Source organism: Rhincodon typus, chromosome 11 (assembly GCF_021869965.1).
Source record: "Rhincodon typus isolate 14 chromosome 11, sRhiTyp1.1, whole genome shotgun sequence".
Lineage (NCBI taxonomy): Eukaryota > Metazoa > Chordata > Chondrichthyes > Orectolobiformes > Rhincodontidae > Rhincodon > Rhincodon typus.
This window is the reverse complement of record NC_063342.1, coordinates 53,637,238-53,658,809: the sequence shown is the minus strand read 5'-3', so window position 1 is coordinate 53,658,809 and position 21,572 is coordinate 53,637,238. Positions and strand designations below refer to the sequence as shown.

The 21,572-nt window shown below is 40.3% G+C and overlaps 1 protein-coding gene across 3 annotated transcripts in view; it reads left to right on the top strand.

Annotated features, from left to right (window-relative positions):
* dmd (dystrophin) overlaps nt 1–21,572 on the top strand; it is a 1,291,331-nt gene that overhangs the window by 1,105,149 nt on the left and 164,610 nt on the right. For all 3 annotated transcript variants that reach the window (XM_048602828.1, XM_048602824.1, XM_048602825.1), the window contains one exon: nt 12,067–12,213. In XM_048602828.1, the coding sequence (XP_048458785.1) occupies nt 12,067–12,213 (147 nt within the window). The remainder of the gene's footprint in view (nt 1–12,066; nt 12,214–21,572) is intronic.

Sequence of the window (21,572 nt, the reverse complement as noted above, 5' to 3'; positions counted from 1 at the left end):
GACATGTAGCAATCAGGACTGAAGGAGCTTGTGTTTTCACTTGTAATTTCCCATATGTCTAAGTATATGATTTCAAATGTGCCACCCTGAGCAGTTACTGGCATGATGACAGTAGGTTCACCATAGGTAAATCAGTAATCATTCCATTAGAACTATGTACCAGCTCCATATATTTTGTTATTGTGCTATATATCTTAGCACATCTAAGAGCATTCTCTTGTTATTTTTTCTCATAAAATTGTAATAAATGAAGAAAACACCCATGCTAAGTATAAGTTCTGGTGGCAAGTTGCAATTGAACAATTCAAAGAGGAAGTCTGAGAGAGTAGCTGGTCTGCTGAAGGTGAGGAAATGGGCTGCAGTTGGTCTCTACCTCTGTCATAAGTACTACTGTCTATAGGTAGGAAAGAGTGAATTGAAGAACTTAAAACAAAACTGTTGAACTTGTTTAGAACTTTCCAGTTAAGGTCCATGCCAATGACTCAGAGGTAAATATATATAAATATTATTGAATGAGAAGATTTTGAGTTCAAGTATTCCCTTGGCATCTTGCCTGAAACCTATCGTGCAACGAAACCATTTGCTTGAATTTTTGAACTGTCTGTGAGATCAAGGTATCTAGCAACAAGGGGGACAATCCAGTCTCAGTCTAATTTAACTTCTGCCCCCAAACAGAAGCATAAGAGTTTATGGTTGTCCAGAAAGGAAGAAAAGACTTTGTTTTTTTTTATTTCATTCATGGGATGATGGGCATCACAGCATCTATGAGTCATCCCTCACTGCCTCTGAATTTTTCTGAATCGCGAAACAATCCTATACATTTCTAATTCATAGCTTAGGGCAGGTCAGTATGTGTGTGATCTGCTGCACAGTTGAAAGACTCTCGTTGCCATCCTGTTTTGCTATTGTGCAATAAACCTTGTTATCGAAGAACACTGCCTCTTGAATAAAATGGATAGGGTGAATAGTCAAGGTCTTTTCCCCAGGATAGGGGAGTCCAAAACTAGAGGGCATAGATTTAGGTTAAGAGGGGAAAGATTTAAAAGGGACCTAAGGGGAAAATTGTTTGTGCAGAGGATGGTGCATGTATGGAATGAGCTGCCAAAGGAGGTGGTGGAGGCTGGTACAATTACAACATTTAAAAGGCATCTGGAATGGTATATGAACAGGAAGGGTTTAGAGGGATATGGGCCAAATGCTGGCCAATGGAACTAGATTAATGTAGAATATCTGGTCGGCATGGACGAGTTGGACAGAAGTGTCTGTTTCCGTGCTATTCATCCCTATCACTCTAGTAATTACTCTACAGTCATGTATCCCCGACCAATTATCACTAGACAGGTCCAAGAAAAAACAAAGACAAAGAAGAATTTGTGGTTTCAAACAACCCTTACCCAACACCACAGTTCAGAGGATGTTTAATAGATTGATACCTGGAACAAGTGAGTTGTCCTATGAGGAAAGATTGGACAGGCTGGGCTTGCTTACATTAGTGGTCAGAAGAGTGAGTTGATTTGATTGAAATTTATAAGATCCTGAATGATCTTTACAAGGTTGATGCGGAAAGGACGTTCAGTCTTGTGCATGAGTCCAGAATTAGGGGACACTATTTTAAAACTGGGGATTGCCCTTTTGCTACAGAGGTAAGGGAATATGGTTTTTCTTTCCCAGGGTGTGTGGCTTTGAAACACTCGGCCTCAGAAGGCAGGGAAGGCAACATCGTTTAATATTTTTAAAGCAGAGATTGATAGATTTTTGTTACGCAAGGTAATTAAGGGTTTTTGGAGATAGCTCAGAATGTGCAATTTGGAGCACAAATATATCAGGCATGATATTTTTGAATAATGCTACTTCTGCCCTAATTTATACGTTTGTTGGTGTCATATACCAAAAGGTATCAGGAGTCATCATCTGGGAAAATACCATAGATCTGAGTGTTTGTAGCAAGGTCACAATAGTGCTGTTTTACTCGATGCTATGATCTGCAAGAGTTAGTCTTACTCTCTTTAGTTCTAGAGTTGAGGAGGAAATGTATAGGAATATTTATCCTGGGATCCCATTCCAGATTACTTTTCAGTTGTCTTGATGAAAAAGTGTGTACATGTGGCCATTTGGTTAAAGAATATGGTGCTTTTTTTTGTTGAATAATCTGATGTTAGGGATATTAAAAGACGTACAGAACTGTACTAAACTGTTATTGACTCTGCTGGAGAAGGGAGAACAAGAAAAAGTATGTCAGGACATCTGAAAGGAGTCACTTGATACTTTTATCATAACCCACATATTTGATAATACTGCAGAGCTTCACCCCACCTGTCACTTGCACTTTGTGCCTACAGTGCCAGGCTCTGCTGTAGAAACGTAAAATTTGAACTTCCTACTTTCTTTATGTGCCTGGCTCTCTAATCCAAGCCCAGAATTAAATGTATAAGATTTCTTAAGGTTAGGCCTGACCCAAATCCGATGGTCCTGTGTTAAAAATTCAGCAAGTTTCTGTTGGGTTTGCACTTGGATATGAAGCCCTTAAATCAGCTGTGAACAGATAACACCTTACCAGAACAAACACATAATTAGTTTGTTAAATCTAAGCCTGCCTGACCCTGGCAGAATCACTTATACATTGTAGTGCAGGCTTCTTGTCAGCTTTGAAAGCATAACACGTTTAGTGGCTCCGCAGAGAAGCGACAAGACCTACTAGGACTGAGGGGTTGTTATGTTCTTTTCTAGTCCCCAAACCATTTATTTCAGCTGGTGAGCTTACAAATGCCTATAAAATAATAAGGCCATAGATCAGGTGAAAAACAAAGGTCTTTTCCCTCGGGTGAGGGAGTTCAAAACTAAGGGACATGTTTTTAAGGTGAGGGGAGAAAGTTTTAAAGAGGCAACCTTTCAACACTGACAGTAGTTTGTGCGTAGAATGAACTGCCAGAGAAAGTGGTGGATGCAGGTATAGTCACAATGTTTAAACAACGTTAAGATAAGTACACGAACAGGAAACATTTGAAGGGATATGGGCCAAATGCAGGTAAAGTGGGACTAGTTTAATTTGGGAACATGGTTGCCGTGGACTAAATGGACCGAAGGGCCTGTTTCCATGTTGTATGACTATAATAAACACTGAAGCATCCTGAGATAACAAGGTGTAGAGCTGGATGAACACAGCAGGCTAAGCAGCATCAGAGGAGCAGGAAGGCTGACGTTTCCGGCCTAGAGCCTTCTTCAGTTCCTACTATCGCTGAAGCATCCTCATCTGTTTGCTACCTGTTACTGTTAATGTTTTTAATGCAATACATGAAATTGTATCCCTTGAAAAGATGAGTGAACTTGAAACGGGTAAAATTCCACATTCAACTTTGAGTTTAAAATTAGTTGAAATTTGAATTGACATGCGCCAATGCTGCATCAGTTTAAAACAGAATAATTAGAGACCAACTGGGTTAACTGTAGTTTCTATCCACCAAGAGGGTGGGTGTGATAAAATTTTGAGCAGTTCCATTGCACTTGACTTCTATATGCAATGGAAAACAAAGTTATAATCGTCATTTCATCATGTCCAATGCAGTGCATTATATTGCATTTATCTACTATCTACTCTCAGACTTAGTATAAAAGTCAGGCAGGAATCTGCTTCTTTACATCACCGCCAAGTCTGTGAAAATGACATTTACCCACTTTCCTTTGTGATTGTTTAATCATATTTGTGGTGCTTTCAAATACTGTCATGTTACAAATTTCAAGATCTGCTTCCATTTACAGTGTTAAGCCATGCAGTATTTTACTGGGCTAAACAAGCTCTGTAAATGCAATGGTGCAGTACTTGTAAAGAGATTGAAAATGAAGATTCTTATTTTTCATATCATTTTCATGTTGTAATTTTCCTCCCCTTTCCTAAACACATTGATCTTGAGCAGTGATTCAAAACAGGCAATATCAAATTGGCAGAGATAACAAGGTGTAGAGCTGGATGAACACAGCAGGCCAAGCAGCATCAGAGGAGCAGGAAAGCTGACGTTTCGGGCCTAGACCCTTCTTCAGAAAATGATGCTCCTCTGATGCTGCTTGGCCTGCTGTGTTCATCCAGCTCTACACCTTGTTATCTCAGATTCTCCAGCATCTGCAGTTCCTACTATCTCTGATATCAAATTGGCAGGCCATTTAACACTATTTTTTTTTTCACCTGTGAGCAAGAGACAGGAATAGTGGGTGGGATAGAATCCAGCTGTTGGATCATTACTGACTGCTATGCACTATCATCAAAGGCACATTTTTCACTCTGAATGTTGTGCAGTGGCTGGATGGTGAAGATGTATTAATTAACGTTACTTGTGTGAAATTGTTTAATTTTTTGTGGCACTGCAGTTAGATCCTTGGGGATTAGACTTCTTGCATTGACCTCCAGAACCAAATGCCCTCACTATCTTTTCACTAATAACACAGTGTGGAGCTGGAGGAACACAGCAGGCCACGCAGTGTCAGAGGAGCAGGAAAGCTGACGTTTCGGGTCGGGACCCTTCTTCAGAAATGGGGGAGGGGAAAGGGAGCTGGGAAATAAATAGAGAGAAGAGGGGTGGGGCTGGGGAAGGTAGGTGGGATGGTGATAGGTGAGTGGTGGGGATTGGTCAGTGAGGTAGGAGGGGCGGATAGGTGGGAGAGACGACGGACAGGTCAAGGAGGCGGGGATGAGAGGGGGTGCTGGTCTTGGGATGAGATTTTTTTTTAGTAGGGTAGAGGTTGGAGTGAGTGAGAGGGGTGGAGAGGTTGAGGCAATTTTTTTTTATTATGGGCATCACTGGCCAGACCAGCACTATTGCCATCCCTAATTTCCTTGGAGAATTTGATTATGAACTTCCTTCTTGTAGGCTTTGGTGTGTAGGAAGGGAGTTAGATCCAGCAACACTGAAGGAACGATGATAACGTTCCAAGTAAGAACGGATGAGTGAGTGGCTTGGAGAGGAATTACAAGTGATCATATTCACATGTATCTACTACATGAAGGGCCTCCTGGTCTCCATCAGATAGAGATGGTTCTCCTTCATTGTGTCTCCTCTACCAGTGCCTCCAGGGCATGTTTAAAAACCAGAGTGTCTCCCACATTCAGCCATTCTTTCCTAGGCCAGATTCAGCTCTCAGAGGACTCCCAGCCAAGCACCAGCATGATGAACGTCAACTGTGAGTAGACATCATGCTAGTAAGCAGGAACGCAGGGGTGCCAGTTTTTCGACGATATCCAGTTTATCCCTCAATTAGTTCAATTAGCATAACATGTATTCATATAATGATAGAAAAAAAACATGACACTGCCCCTGCTTTGGTCGGTGTCTCACATTAACTGACACAAACTGATCACTATACATTCAGCATAAGGAAGGACCTTTCTACTTCTAGCATTGTCCTTTCTAACCTTCTCATGATAATTCCTGCTTTAGTCATTGTTTGGTGCCTGTGATTTTGAAATATCTGAATCCAGTATCAACTTCTTACAATTTCACAAGAGCAGAATCCAGAATACAGCTGGGCAATGGCTTTATTGAGTTCCAATAAGCAGGTTATTGCAGTAATAGTGACTGTAAGCAGTTACCCAAATGACAAATTATCTTTCATTCACTCCAGATTACAGGTTTGAGATGCTTTGTCTGAAATTTAGCACACGCCTATCAGACTAAATGCTGTGAATTGACACCCTGACATGCTTTTAAATAATTCATAACTTAGACCTTTTACATGTAAAAATAGTGCAAACAAAAATTAGAAATATCATCTAAGTCAACTGAGATTTCAAAACTGAGATTTGTACACTAGACAAAAACAAAGAACTGCGGATGCTGGAAACCTAAAACAACAATAGAAATGGCTGGAGAAACTCAGCAGATCTGGCAGCATCTGTGGAGAGAAAGCAGAGTCAATGATTTGACTCCAGGGACAGGAAAGAAGGGTCACTGGGCCCAAATCACTTACCCTGCTTTCTCTGCACAGATGCTGTCAGACATGCTGAGTTTCTCCAGCCATTTCTGTTTTTGTTACAGATAGACTTGTGTTGGCTCTTAGAATTAAGTCAAGTAGGTAAGTCAAGACATGGACAAGCCATAATCTCATTGATTGACGAAACTTACTTAAATGGCTGAATAATTTATAAATTTTCCCATGACCGTACTGTAAGAGGAAAAGGAAAAAACAACTGTGCTTGCCCATTATGGAGATAATTGTTCCATTTACTTAGATCAGGGTATATAATTGTGTTTGGTGGTATTTTTGGAGGTTAGTTCACATGTTTTTCTGACCACATGACTTCTACAAATGTTATTATATTTAACTTACAAGGAATGAGTTCCCTAATGCTGTCCATTTTTGCTTACGGTTATATGATAACTTCCTAAAACCGAGTGGCCACCAGTGTGTAGCTAAAGAGAGGAAACTGTGGGTAAGCTAACAGGCATCTGAGGGCAGGGGAAGAGGAGAAACCATTGGTGGGTTAAAAGGGTAAACTAAAGGCAGCAGGAGGGAAAATTGAAGGTGGTGAAATTGTGGACTAAGAGGTTGGTGTTGGTGGAGCTTCAGACAAGGAAATCAAGGTCGGGAAGGGGAAACTGAAGGGGGTGAATGAACAAAGGTTAAAGAAACTGAAGAGGGTATGCTGAGGTTGGAGAGTAAACTGAAGGCAGAGGGGAAATTGAGGGACAAATGGAGGTGGCACATTTTGCAGTCAGGAAACTAGAAGTGACAGGGACTTTGATTCCACTAGTAACTAATGATAACTCACTGAAACTGCACTAATAACTAATAACCAATACTAAACACTCAGTTTCCCCTCATAATCAACTATAGGTCATTAACTCATGCAACTTGGAGTAATACGTGTATGCCTGATATTCTAAATTTACCTGGTAGCTGTGATCTGCCTAAAATCACATGTTCTGCTCATTTCTCCAAGCCTTGCAGTCCTGCTCTTTCCTCTTAAACTGTTTATAGAAGCCTCCCATTTTCAATATCAAGTTGCCCTCCTCCTCCTTGATCTACATCCCTTTAATCTTCCTGCAACCACCTCCTTCAGCAATAAAAGCAAAATACTGCAGAAATCTACAATAGTAAAAATGGAAAATGCTGATAAAGCTCAGCACGTCTGGCAACATCTATAGAAAGAGAAACCGAGTGAATGTTTTGAGTTGAATAGTTCTTCATTGGTTCCAGGTACTGCCATCGGCTGAGTTTTTTTTCTCAACACTTTATCTTTTTATATGCTTCAGCAAGTTCTAATATTCCAGACTCTGACCACTACAATTTTGCTGTCTTATCTTGATCATATTCATAAATTATCCACCATTTCTTCAGTGCTTTTGTATTCTGTCCAATTAGCCTGTTCCATCTTCTCGAGAACCATATTCCCTGATTTTCTTGTCTTTGGGTGTTCACTTCTTCAAAATCCATGATTTATCCCAAACACCAAGGCACTGTAAAGCACAGTGTTGACCAATGTTTCTATCGGGTGCCTACACATTTCAATAATTAATAATTCTTTATATTTAGAGAACAAGTAGGAGCTGTATAACTCACTGAAATTTGCAATGAAATCACAGCCAGAATCACTTCCCTGTACAAGCTTTGGTCAGATTTTCAAGTGACCACTTTTGAGCATTCTCCTTATTTTCTTGATCTCTGGTTCCATGTAAAGGCAATAACTCTCAACTAAGTAGCAAAGTTAGAACTGTTCTGTGTTTGGACTTCACACAGCATAACTATAGAACACAGAACACCCTGAGCCAATTTGTGAAATTGCACAAAGAGTAGGGGTTCAGTGTTGGGGACAGTTCTCACAGGTTGCATTGTCCTAGATTTAGTTCAACACACAATTCGTAAACTATTCAACAAGTTCAGACTCCATTTTTGCTACTGACTCTATAGAAGCTATTATTAAAGATGTTATATAAGGACATTTGGATAAGTTCAAAGTTATTAGACCGAATCAACATGGTTTTGTCAAAGGGAAATCATGTTTGACTAATGGCATTCTTTGAATAAACAGCTTGTGCAGTAGGTAAAGGGGAACCAGTGGATATATTGTATTTAGATTTCCAGAAGGCATTTAATGAAGTACCATGTCAAAAGTGATTGTGGAAAACGAAAGCTCATGGTGTTGGAGGTAACAAATTGGAATGAATATACGATTCGCTGCTTAAGAGGAAGCAGAGAATATGAATAAATGGGTACTTTTCAGGCTGTCAAGATGTCATGCGTAATGTTTCACAGGGGTCAGTGCTGGGCCTTAACTGTCTATAATTGATGTAAATGATTTGGATGAAGGGATCAAAGATATGTAGCTAAATTTGTTGATGACACAAAGATAAGTCGGAAACTGAGTTGTTAAGAGGACTCAAAGGAGTCTTCAAAGGGATATAGCTAGGTTAAATGAGTGGGCAAAGATCTGGCAAATGGAGTACAATGTGGAAAAATGTGAATTATCCATTTTGGCAGAAAGAATAACAAAAAAACACATATTATCTAAATGGTGATAGGTTGCAGAACTCTGAGATGCAGAGAGATTTGGGTGTCTTGCTACATGACCCACAGAATGATTGGTATGCAGATACAACAAGCAATCAGCAAAACTAATAAAATGTTGTGGTTTATTGTGAGGAGAATTGAGCTCAAGAACAGGGAGGTTGTGCTTCATGTTTACAGGTTATTGGTGAAGTACTGTGTACAGTACTGGTCGCCGTACTTACGAAAAGATGTTAATGCACTGGAAGCATTTCAGAGAAAGTTGACTAGACTAATACCTGAAATGAGCAGATTGCCTTATGTGGAAAGGCTAGACAGGCTAGGCCTGTATCCTCTGGAGTTTAGAAGAGTCAGAGATGACTTAATTGAAGCATGGTTGATGGGTGGATATTAGAAGGATATTTCCTCTTTTGGGAGAATCTAGAACTGGGGGTCATAGATTGAAAATAAGAGGCCACCCTTTTAAAACAAAGAGAAAGAAGCTTTGTTTTGAGTTTTCGGACTTCCCTTCCTCAAAAAGCAGTGGATGCAGAATGTTTAAATATTTTGAAGGCAAAGGTAGATAAATTCTTGAATACCAAGGGGATGAAAGAGTTTCAGGAATATGCAGGAAAGTAGAACTGAGGTTAAAATCAGATCAACCGTGATCTTATTGAATGGCGGAACAGACTCAAAGGGCTAAATGGCCTACTATTGTTCCTTGTTCCTTGTTCCTTGTTCATATGTTCATACATCCAACCCTTAGTGACCGCATTGAAAGGGAACTATGGCAGCAGAAAGTATATGCATTTATTCTCATTTGTTTAAAATGTCGGATGAAAATTCGATCAAATTCTATCAAAATGTTATTTGTGTGCAGTGCAATTACAATGCAACTGACCTAATGCTCCTCTTCCTGCTTAAACAGCAGAAAAAAAAAACTTGTCATCAAGAAATAGGATTGTATCAAAGACATGTCATTAATTTTTCTTTGTGTCTGATTAATAAGTAAGCACTGACCGTTTTGGTACAACAGTAGGGAAGTGCAGTTAAAAATCAAACACCAGACTTAACATCAACAAGCCCTAACAGCAAGCACTAGTGATGAAAAATAAGACCATAACACCATAAGATAGAGGAGCAGAGTTCGGGCATTCAGCCCATCAAATTTGATCATGGCTGATATGTTTCTCAATCCCATTCTCCTGCCTTCTCCCCATAACTTTTGATCCCCTTCCTAATCAAGAACCTATCTATCTTGTCTTAAATACCCTCAATGTCTTAGCCTCCACCATCCTCTGCACAATGATCACTGGCTAAAGAAATTCTGCCTCATCTCAGTTCTGAAGGACCATCCCTTCATTATAAGGCTGTGCCTTCAGATCCTAGTCTCTCCTAATAATGAAAACATCATCTTCACATCCACTATATAGCAGGCCTCTCAGTAGTCTGTAAGTTTCAAATTGATTCTTTCCAATACTTCTAAAGTCCATCCAGTACAGGCCCAGAGTCCTCAACTGCTCCTCTTATGACAAGCCATTGATCCTCAGGATCATTCTTGTAAACCTGCTTTGGACCCTCTCCAGTGACAGTGGATCCTTCCTTAGATGTGTGGCCCAAACTGCTCTCAATATTCCAAATCTGGTCCAACCAGAGACAGCTTCAGGAGAACATCTCTGCCATTGTATTCTAGCCCTCTTGAAATGAATGTTAACATTGCAATTGCCTTTCTAACTGCCAAATGAACCTGCATGTTAACCTTAAGAGAATCTTGAACTTGGACTCCCAAGTCCACTCAGATTTCTGAAGTCCCACACCATTTAAAAAATAGTCATGCCTTCATTCTTCCTACCAAAATGTATAACCTTACACTTTGCCACATTGTATTCCACCTTCCACTTCTTTGCCCACTCTCCTAGCCTGTCCAAGTTCTTCTGCAGCCTCATCGCTTCCTCAACACTGCCTGTTTCTCCAGCTATGTTTGTGCCATCTGCAAATTAAGCAACAATACCCTCAGTTCCTTTGTCCATTAATATATAACATAGACAGTTGTGGTCCCAACATGGACCTCTGTGGAACTTTGCTTGTCACCAGCTGCCATCCTGAGAAAGACCTCTTTATTGCCTACTCTCTGCCTTCTACCAGTCAGCCACTCCTCTATCAATGCCAATACCTTTCCCCTAATGGGGACCATGGGGTCATGTCTTATTTTGCAGCCTCCAGTGCAGCACTTGTAAAAAGCCTTCTGGATATCCAAATAGATCATGTCCACTGGCTCCCCTTTGTCTAACTTGCATGTTATCTCCTCAAAGAATTCTACCAGATTTGCCAGGCATGCCTTCACCTTGACAAAACCATGCTGACTCAGCCCTATTTTACTTCCAAGTTCTCCACAATCTGGTCCTTAAAAATGGATTCAAATCTTAACAATGACTGAGGTCAGGCTAACCAGCTTGTAGTTTCCTGTCTTCCACTTCCTTCCCTTCTGTAACATGGGTGTTACATTAGCCACTTTCCAGCCTTTTGAGACCCTCCCTGATTCTGTTGATTCCTGAAAGATCACCACTAATTCCTGTATAATCTCCTCAGCTATCTCCTTCAGAACTCTGGGATGCAGAGAATTTTCAGTTGCCCAGCACCTTCTCCCTATTGATGGCCATTATTGCCACTCTGCCCCCTGACTCTCTTGAAGTCCTGTAATGTTGCTGGTGGGTTTCACTGTAAAAACTGATGGCAAGTACCTATTCACTTTCTCCGCCATTTCTTTGGTCCACATTACTACTTCTCCAGCCTCATTTTCGAGCAGTCCAATGTCCACTCTTGCCTATCTCTTACATTTTAGAAATCCAAAAAAAAACCTCCAGCAATTTTTTATATTACTAGCTAACTCATTCTCAAATTTCATTTTCTATACTCTTATTGCGTTTTTAGTTATCCTCTGCTGGTTTTTAAAGACTTGCCACTCCTCTGGCTTCCCACTAATCTTCACCACATTGCATGCTTTTTCTTTTGCTTTTATGCTGTCCCTGACTTCCCTTGTCAGCTATGATCATCTCATCCTCCCTTTAATGTTTCTTCTTCCTTGGAATGAATTTCTGCTGTGCTTCCCGAACTACCCTCCAGAAACTCCTGCCATCACTGCTCCACCATCTTCCTTGTTAAGTTTCCCTTCCAATCAACTCTGGCCAGACGTCATGTCTTTCAGTTGCCTGAGAAATTTCTTCCACATATTGTCAAGTGAATGAAGAAGTTCTCAGCAGGAAACAAAAGAAATGAGATATTTTGTTTGAAAACACAGCTGAGATTTTAAGTGGATGCTTTGTAATATCTTACAAATATTCCACCTAATGCCCAACCCTCCTGGTGGAGATAGACTTCAGTTAATTGGGTAATCTGGCTTCTCCTCGTGTTGTAGTGAATTTAATTTGTGATATTCTTGACATCTGCTCCATACTTGCCTTGCAGAATAAGCATAAGGAAAAACTCTCCTGTAACTGCTTTGCCTTTGCTGTCAGTGTCCTTTTTTTTATTTTATAAGGTAGTATTGTAAATCATACATGACGTTAAAGTAATTTTTCCTTCTTTTGGATGCAGGCTTTCAGAGCAGAGATTTCTCCTTTCAAAGAGAATGTAACCCACATGAACGATCTCGCCCGCCAGTTCACACCACCAGACATCCAGCTATCTCCATACAACCTAAACCAGCTGGAGGACCTGAATACACGGTGGAAGCTCTTACAGGTGGGTGTACCCCCCTGTCTGAATACAAAAAATACAGCCCCTCAGAGTGATGTTTTTGTTTCTTCTTGAGGCGGTCTATGGTTGGGTTCAGAGAACCAGACTTGCCCGTGATAAACTGCAAGCTGTCCAGCAGAGATCCCTGCTATAACTCCTGAACAAATTCCTGTGTAAATAGACTACTGGGGAAGGCTTTCCAAGCCTGTTTCTTATTTATAAGCATTCAAAGGCTGAAATTTAATGAAGAATTATTCTAATTAACATGAAGTGTTGATGTGAGGAGATTCATATCGAAGGATGTTATGGCAATTAGGGTTTACAGGATCTTGCTTTTGGAAATATTGATAGTAGCTTTTTATTCACAAAAGCAACTGTTTACAAATGCATGGCAGATTTTATTTTGACCTGGACATGATATTTTCAGTTACCTACTCTGCTCTGTTTTCCTGATCTGGAATGTTTCAACCCTTACTGGGAGTCTTGGTTATATGCAACGATTTACTTCCATTGCCTTTTAATTATGTCTGAACATTTAGGGTGTTTGATGGCAGAATGTTGGATATGGGAAGTATGACAACCAAATCTGATTATTTTCTCACATTTTACCCATCTTCAAATGAGTAGCAAAGCTTGATTCTAAACAATAGGTTGGGAAATGTGGCTGATTCTTAATCCAGGGAGCTTGAAAGGCAACTGCAATGGCTGACAAGATCATCTGATTTGATAAAGAATAAAACTGGATCAATACAGGAACATAGGAGTAGGGAGTGGGAATAGGCAATTCAGCCCTTTGAGTCCATTTAGCTTTTAACATGATCATGGCTGATCTTATCCTGGTCTCAATTCCACTTTCCTGCCTGCTCCCCATATCCCTTTGTCCCACTTTTCGTCAGAGATCATGGATCGTAGCTTTTTTTTAAATAAATTACCACTCATTTGCATTATTAACTAAGTCAACAGAGATATAAAAAACAGAAGTTGCCGGAAAAGCTCAGCAGGTCTGGCAACATCTGTGAAGAAAAAATCAGAGTTAACGTTTCAGGTCTGGTGACCTTACCTCAGAACAGAGGTACACCCTGTTTGTATCTTCCTGTCTTGGGAAATAATTAAACTACATTGCTGGTATGCATTTGTTTTCTTACAAAGTCTCTCAGGATTGCTTCCACGCCAGTTTGATGGGTTGCCTGAGAAATCTAATGTCTGATTTGCAGACTCTGCCAAATGTGAGACAGGTGGAGCCTGAAGGGTTTGGGCAGATGGATTTGTTTGGCTGTCTGTGTGCTCTGTCCACTGCCTGACTTCACCTCTGCATGTTCCCAACAAAGTATCTCGGTGTTCCTAGGTCGGCCTCATCCATTTTCGTCGGTCACAAACCAGGGACTCCCCATGAGTTGGCGGGATGTTTATCCTTTCTGCTTACGCTTTAAGGATATCCCTGAAACATGTGCACTAACTGTCTGGGATTTTCCTGCCACGATTGAGTCCTGAGCACAGCAATTACTTCAAGGGTCTGGTGTTCTCTCCAGTGGAGCTAATTTTGAATGATTGGAATTTCCATTGGCATGTAGGAAGGCAGACTGGGACCCTTCAATTAGACGTGAAACATGTCCCTTTTGGCTCCACCAGTGGCTATATTGAAACCACCTTTTCCCTTTCAGCTGTTTCACATCACACTCCACTTCATACTTAGTTTGTGAACAACTCTGAAGCTGCTGTCAGCAGCAAATTGTGAACCTAAATGTACTGCAAAGCTGCAACAATATCTGATTACCTTTTAAAAGTAAGCGATTAACACATTGGGAAGCTTTTGTGAAGTGACAATGGGTGATTAATGGGGCAGGCTTCAGGACATAAAGATGCAAGGTCACCTTAACTCGCTGAAATTCTGTTACAGCTGAATAAAACCCTTGGTGAAGGGCTGCCACAATCAAAGTGTTTGGCTTATTGTGATAGGAAATCTGTCAGCCCAGGTTCCTGATTAGAAAAGTGTACATACAAGGAAATTTAGGTGACCTTGTCCCTTTATTTCCGGAAATTTGGACCAGTAATAAGTAGAGACACTTCAGAAAATACAAACAAGACCATATAATCACGATTCAAAGTGTTTTGTGGAAATGTAATTTGAGGGAATGTGGTGGGCCCAAGAGAAGACGCCATGTGGATGTTTCTCCAAACACAAATATAAAGTCTATCGGGAATGGTTTTCCCCTCCCTGGAAGGGGGTGAGCAGGGCACCGTGGCCTAGAGACTCGTTGTGCTAGGATTGATAGGGGCTGATGTGATAGGATTGTGCTAGGGGCTGATGCTGTGCTGGGGACCAGAGTCCAAGGTCAGGTATGACACCAAGGCCCATGATATCTGTCAGTGCCCCACCACAGGCCTTTCTAGCAGGCAAGCGAAGCGGCTGCTTTCCCAACAGGGAATCCAGGATGACCTGTCTGTCTGGATGTGTGAAGCAGTCAGGCATTAACGGTTGCCTGTTGAAAGCCATCCCTCGTGATCCTCACATCATGAGCCCACCCCAAAAACACACATCTCTCTACTGGTGCAACTCTTCACAGCCACACAAACTCTTCAGCTCTCAACTGGAGAGGCAGATCATTGTCATTGTGAACTTTCTTGCTGATAGGTATGGGGAATAAATTGCCCTTCAATTTCTTGCCTCAATACTTATTGCACTGTATATTAAATTCACTTAAAGTCTGAGAATTATTACTGGGTTTGCAATCTGTCTTTGGATTAAACAGTTCATATCACTAAATATGCAAAACTAGCTCCAGGTTCCTGTGTCCTTGGATCAGGACATACCTATTGACACCCAAACTGGCACTATTATTCTGTATCTGAAAATTCCTAGAGAATTTCTCACTCCTCTCCTTGACATCCTTTAAAGATTTTCTCCAAGGAAATTTTAGAAATACCAACACCTTTGATCCCCTGTATGAATTTTGCCCCCAATCTTAGATTCTGTCTGTCTCCCTGGCTATTGTTTTGGGCTGAACCAGACTGTTTGCACCCTCAGTATCTGAACCAAGTCGATCTATTTCTACCCCCTTGATATTGTCTGTCTGTACACCTGCCTCAGCCCACTTGTAGCTGAAACTCTCAGCTAATGTTATGTTTTCTCTACTGTTGACTATTCTAATGCTCACCTGGCCACCCTGAAACCATATAGACCCTCTTATGAACTTAAACTTATTTGAAGCTTTACTATCATAACCCACATAAGGATACCTTATCCTTGTGGTCACTGATTTTGGCTTCCACTCCAGTGATGCTTGAAATTCATCATTCTCATCCTTGCATTCACATACCTTCATGGCCTTAGCTCACGCTATCTCTGCAACTTCTTTCAACTCTACAACCCCCACATCTCTGTGATCCTCCACTTCTGGTCTCTTAATTCCCTTCACCAAACTGTTGGCCCTGCCTTCAGCTTTCTGGAACCTGTATTTTGGAATTCCCCTCATAAACCTTTCAACCTGTCTCCATTTCTCTATTCCATTAAGATGGTCCTTAACATTTCCTCTTTATCCAATCTTCTGGTCACTTGTCTCATTGTTTTGTGTCCAATTTTGTCTTGTTACGTGCCTTGGAACATTTCACATATTTAAGATGATTTTAAAATGCTAGTTGATGGTTTCTATATCTTGTTTGTTTGCTGAATAAACTCATATAGTAATTATCTGTTGTTTGATTACGTCCAATGGCAGCATACTTGGCACAGAGATTTAAACATGTAAATGCCCTTAATTTTGTGGTTTATTTATGTTTTCATAACTTATTTAGGAAATAGTACTTCATACCCCAACATGGTGAAACAAAATCAAATGATTTAATAGTGCAGTTGTACAGTTAGGGTCATATTTGACATGCTGTCAAATCTATCATGCATTTAAAGAATGGAATTGGCCCTGAAAGACATCATTACTTCTGAAAATTCTCAAGACTATTTATTGTTGTGCCAAGAAAATAAATGACAGCATCTGTTCAGCCAAGTCTTCATTACCGGAAAGTTTGTTTTACAGATTGTTTTATGTCTCCTTTACAGTCTGCACAGGATAAATAGAAAACATCATCTTGATATTTTTTCAGACAGCCCTCCATTTCCCCAGATATGTGAATTTGATTGAAAATCCACTGCATGGGCAGTTTGATGCTTGTACAGCATAGGCAACAATCGATCATTTAATAAGTAACCATACCCTTACAGTAAAGCATGTGAAATTGAAATGCGTGACTGGACATCACCTTTCTAGATGCAATGGAATAAATCGTGTCTTTGGGGCATGTCCAAGAACATGACCTGCCATGTTCTGAAATGTTTCAATGAGGTAAAGAATGCAGTTATGTAGGTCAATAAAGTTGGTGATGTTTATCAAAGTTGTGGAGCATTAAAAAGAAAAACAAGAATTATTTAGCCTTTTGACTATGGTGCTTTTACTGTAAGGATATCACATTTTTATTACATATGAGAATAGAAATTTATTCACCTCATCACCAGAGGGAGCTCTTCATGAAGCTGGAGCTCACTGCTTAACTTCTGCACTCAGGCTGTTTTTTGCTCAACTGGTCCTGAAATTCTGGACCTGCTTTGTTTTTTAAATATATGAATACAAGCTTGCAGAGTATTTGACTGGAACTCTTTGTTCTTTCCTGCTCTGTGCTTTGGTCTTTTGTCATCCTGTGTCCACTACTTTTTTTTCAAAACTTTCAACCTTTTTGATGCAGTTTTTCATTCTTGATCAAAAATCTCAACATCTTTGCAACTTTGTTTTTAAATACAATGTTTTTGCTACATAGTTTCATAAACCACATATAACTCTTTAAACCTCAGCATTGTTGGTAGTCATTTAATTGCAAGATGATCCTATTCTTCAGACTTTATGGTCATTTTGCTTACATTGCAATTTAGAGAGATGGGAGAACCCTCCAAAAGTAACAATGATGGGAGACAGGTAAAAATACTGAGGTAAAACATTGTCCAAAAATCCATATAACTTTTGATGATTTTTATTACATGTAAACAGGCATCGACTCAAAACAATGCTGTGCAGTTTCACTGTCTGTTGTCCATCATTTCAACTAAATAGCAACATACTCGCAGTAAAATTGTTACTGCCTCTGTTAAGACAGCCACCAAACAAGACTGGAAATGTTAAACTTTCAAACTTGAGTGTTGCTCAGCCTTGTTTCAAAACACAAGATGTGTTTTGTCTTCACATTTATAGTTTTCTCATGAAACCGTCGAATGTTTTTGGAAGACACACAAAGCCTTTTGCGTTAACCAAACAGAGAAATGTTAAATATGAGAAGAAGAAGCATTTTTGACTTCTATTGATTAGCATCAGCAACAAGTATTCCAACCATTGTATGTATGATGACCAGATGCATTAAAACTCTCTTTGGTCTCACCTTAATCACAACTTCAGAAGAACTGAATTTGCTAAAACAGTATAACATTTTCAGTTTTCATGTCAGTTATTTTTTATGTGATTGTTGACTTCAAGACAATTTTTGCCAAATCATTTCCTTTCGGCCCTGTGAGTTCATGTCAACTGGAACAGAATGGAACTTACCAGTGTAACAGTAAAGTTAAAACAGATTCTGTCTCTTGCTTGTCATACCCACTTAAAACTAAGTGCCAGGGCACGTTTTGAGCCTTTCAATGGGAAAGCTTACGAGTCATCAGTAATCTCATTTGCATATATCAGTGAGAATGACACAGTATCCCTGAATCTGTTACATTTCTGATGCTTTAGCACCCCCGTAGTCCGATAGGATGGTGGCAGAGTAAGATTCTCTAGCCAGAGCTCCTCTGTTTGCCAGCTGCTTTTCCTCTTACATTCCTCTTGCTGCGTTTTCTCCACTTGTGGCTGGAGCAGGAGCAGAGCGAGCGCAGGCCAAGCTGAGAGCCGAGTCACGGCAGGAGCCTGGAGCGGGAGCAGAACAAGCCCTGGCTAGCCAGGGGGACGGGTCCTGGAGGTAAGTCCTGGACGGAGGCCAGTGCATGGAGGCAGCGAGGCCTTGTGTTCTGAAGCCCAGTGGGCATGGACTCAGTGGAAAAAGGCTATAACTTGAAGATTTTGAAGACACTTTTTAGTTTTATGCTGGACTCTTAAACTCTGTATTCCCATGCTAGTCTATTTTAGTTTACTTTTTTTTCCATTTTGAATCCGTAACAACACTTAAAGTATCTGTACCTAGGTACCCTCTACCTAAGATGGCGCCAGAGGTGATATTACAAATTTTTCACTGCATTCATTCAAGTGCATGTGACAATAAAGGCTGTTCTATTCTATTGATAACTTGCTGTGATAATGGGATTCAGCAGCTGATCACAGTAAAGGTGAGTTTGTAATCTTAAGGATCAGGTAATTTTGTATTGTCATTGCTAAAGCTCTTTCCTTTCCTTTGACATATTTTTCTGCATTTGGTTCTGACTATCTCTTGTGGAAAAGGCACGCATTGTGGAGTCGTACGACATGGAAACAGACCCTTCAGTGTAACCAGTCCATGCCGAAAATAATCATAAACCAAACTAGTCCCATCTCCTTGCACTTGGCCCATATAGCTCCAAACCTTTCCCATTCATGTACTTATCTAAACATTTTGTAAACATTGTAATTTTGCCCACATTCACCACTTCATCCAGAAGTTCATTCTGCACGCAAACCACCCTCTGTATAAAAAATTGTCTCTCATGTCTTTTCCAAATCTCTCTCCTCTTGCCTTTAAAATTGTGCCCCCCAGTCTTGAAATCCCCCATCCTCGGGAAAAGACAACTACCATTAACTCCATCTATATACCCCACATGATATTATAAACTCCAATAAGGTCACCTCTCAACCTCCTATGCTCCAATGAAAAATGTCCCAGCCTATCCAGACTTTGATTATAACTCAAACCTTCCATACCCGGTAACATCCTAGTAAATCTCTTTTGAACCCTCTCCAGCTTGCTAATATTCTTCCTATAACTGGGCAACCAGAATTGGACATAGTACTCCAGAAGAGGCCTCACTAATGTCCTGCACAACCTCAACATGATTTCCCAACTCCTATCTCAAAGGACTGAGTAACGACGGCAAGCGTGTTAAACGCCTTTTTAACTACCCTGTCTATATGTGACACAAACTTCAAAGGATTATGTACCTGCACCCCTCGGTCCCTCTGCTCTACAACACTACCCAAGGCCCTACCATTAATTGTATAAGTCCTGCCCTTGTTTGTTGTACCAAAGTACAATACCTTGCATTTGTCCAGATTGGATTCCATCTACCATTTTCAGCCCATTGACCCATTTGATCAAGGTCTCTTTGTAATCTTAGAAAACCTTCTTCAGTGTCTATTATGCCACCAATTTTGGTGTCATCGGCAAACTTACTAACCATGTCTTCTATATCCTCATTCAAATGATTTTTAGATCTACATTACTCTTTGGCAGGTTTGTGGCTTCCTCCCAGTTAGAACATTGAACAGTACAGCACACTACAGGCCCTTTGGCCCATGATGTTGTGCCGAACTTTTACCCTAAACCTCAGGCCTATCTAACCTCCACCCCTACCTTATACTATCATCCATATGCCTATCTAATAGCCGCTTAAATGCCCCTAATGAGGCTGACTCCACTACCCTCTCCGGCAATGCATTCCACGCCCCTACCACTCTCTGAGTAAAGAACCTATCCCTGATGTCTCCCCATATCTACCTCCACTCACTTTAAAACTATGCCCCCTCTTAATAGCTATCTCCACCCTAGGAAAAAGTCTCTGGCTGTTCACTCTATCTATACCTCTGATCATTTTGTACACCTCTGTCAAGTCACCTCTCATCCTTCGTCGTTCTAAAGAGAAAAGTCCTAGCTCTCTCAACCTTTTTGTTGGTTCACTGCCTGCTGCTCTTAGGTATAGGTAGTGTCCTTGTTCTGTAATGATAATGAAAACATTGTTAAGCTATGCAGTAAGGCTAATACATAAAATTTGTCCCTGAGTTGGAGAATAGTACTGGCTGCTCAAAAGTTTCCAAGCAGTTTTGTTGCTTATACATATTTTACAAATGTTCAATATCAGTTACTGCACCATGGAAAACCCACATTACCTACACTGTGCTGATCACCGGAGGGTGGCGTACCTTTTAATAAGAGGCATGTTGTAATGCCTGCTTAGAAAGTTTTAGGCAAAGCAAGGTGGCAGATGGCACTTTCACCTGAAGTCTGAAGTAAATGTTATAGCACTTCAAAAATATTCTGGATCCCTCCATTTTGCTATGGTTACTATCAGGAGTTGACCATTATCCCTTCTGTGTCCATTCTCCCATTCAGTGAGATCATGGTTGCTCTGTGATCTCATCACATATACCTATCTTTTTGCCATATATCCTTCAATTTCTTTGGTTAAGAATTCAGTTTTCAGTTTCAGACACATTAACTGCCATTTGGGGAAAAGCATTCCAAATACTATGACCAGTTGCATACAAAATGTTTCCTAATGTCACACCTGAAATGTCTGATTCCAATTTTTAGTCTGAACTGTCTTGTCTTCGAATAAACAATCATCAGATCTTGGTTCTATCTAACTTCCGCAACAGTTCCTCTTAATAGCTTAAAAACATTGATCAAATTGCTCCTAAACCTTCTAAAGTGTAGGGAATACAACCCTGGTTTGTGAAATCCTTCGTCATAATTTAACCCTGTCATTCTGGTAAATCTATGGTGAACTCTTTCCGAGATTAGTACAAGTTATATCCTTCCTTCAGTACAATACCCAAACTGAATGCAGTACTCCAGGGTGTTGTTCAATTTGAACTTTATACAGTTGTAGCATTTCTTTTTTTTCCCCTTTTATTCTGGTCATTTAAGTATAAAGAACAGTTATCTGTAAAGGCCACATCTTTATATTTTTTGTTATATTTAGTGGACTGAATTAGGAATAGGACTTACAACAAAGGACTGAGAAAGGAATTGCTATATTTAAAAAAAACACAGGTTATTAAAACTCATTGTGGGGCATGTTTGTATTGTTGCTTTGCAAGCAGTAGGGTAGGATGTAAATAGATAGCATGGCACTGGGACTTGTGTACAAGCTAATAGTCAGCTGGCAATGGGTAGCTGATTGGTTTGTGGAATTGTGACCAGTTTTAGATGCCAAAGGTACAACTCTCTGATTGGTTCCTGGGGAGCTAAACAGGTTGTGGGTGTGAACAATAGAGTGAGACATCCTTAGTTCTCTGGAAAGAAAGGTTGTGTGTCTATCTCTCCAATGAAATACCTGAAGCAAAAGAAAGCCCAGTTGTTTTATCACACCAGCTGTTGTATACTATTGCTGTTAATCAGTAAGTCAGAGAGTTCATAATTTGTGAGCC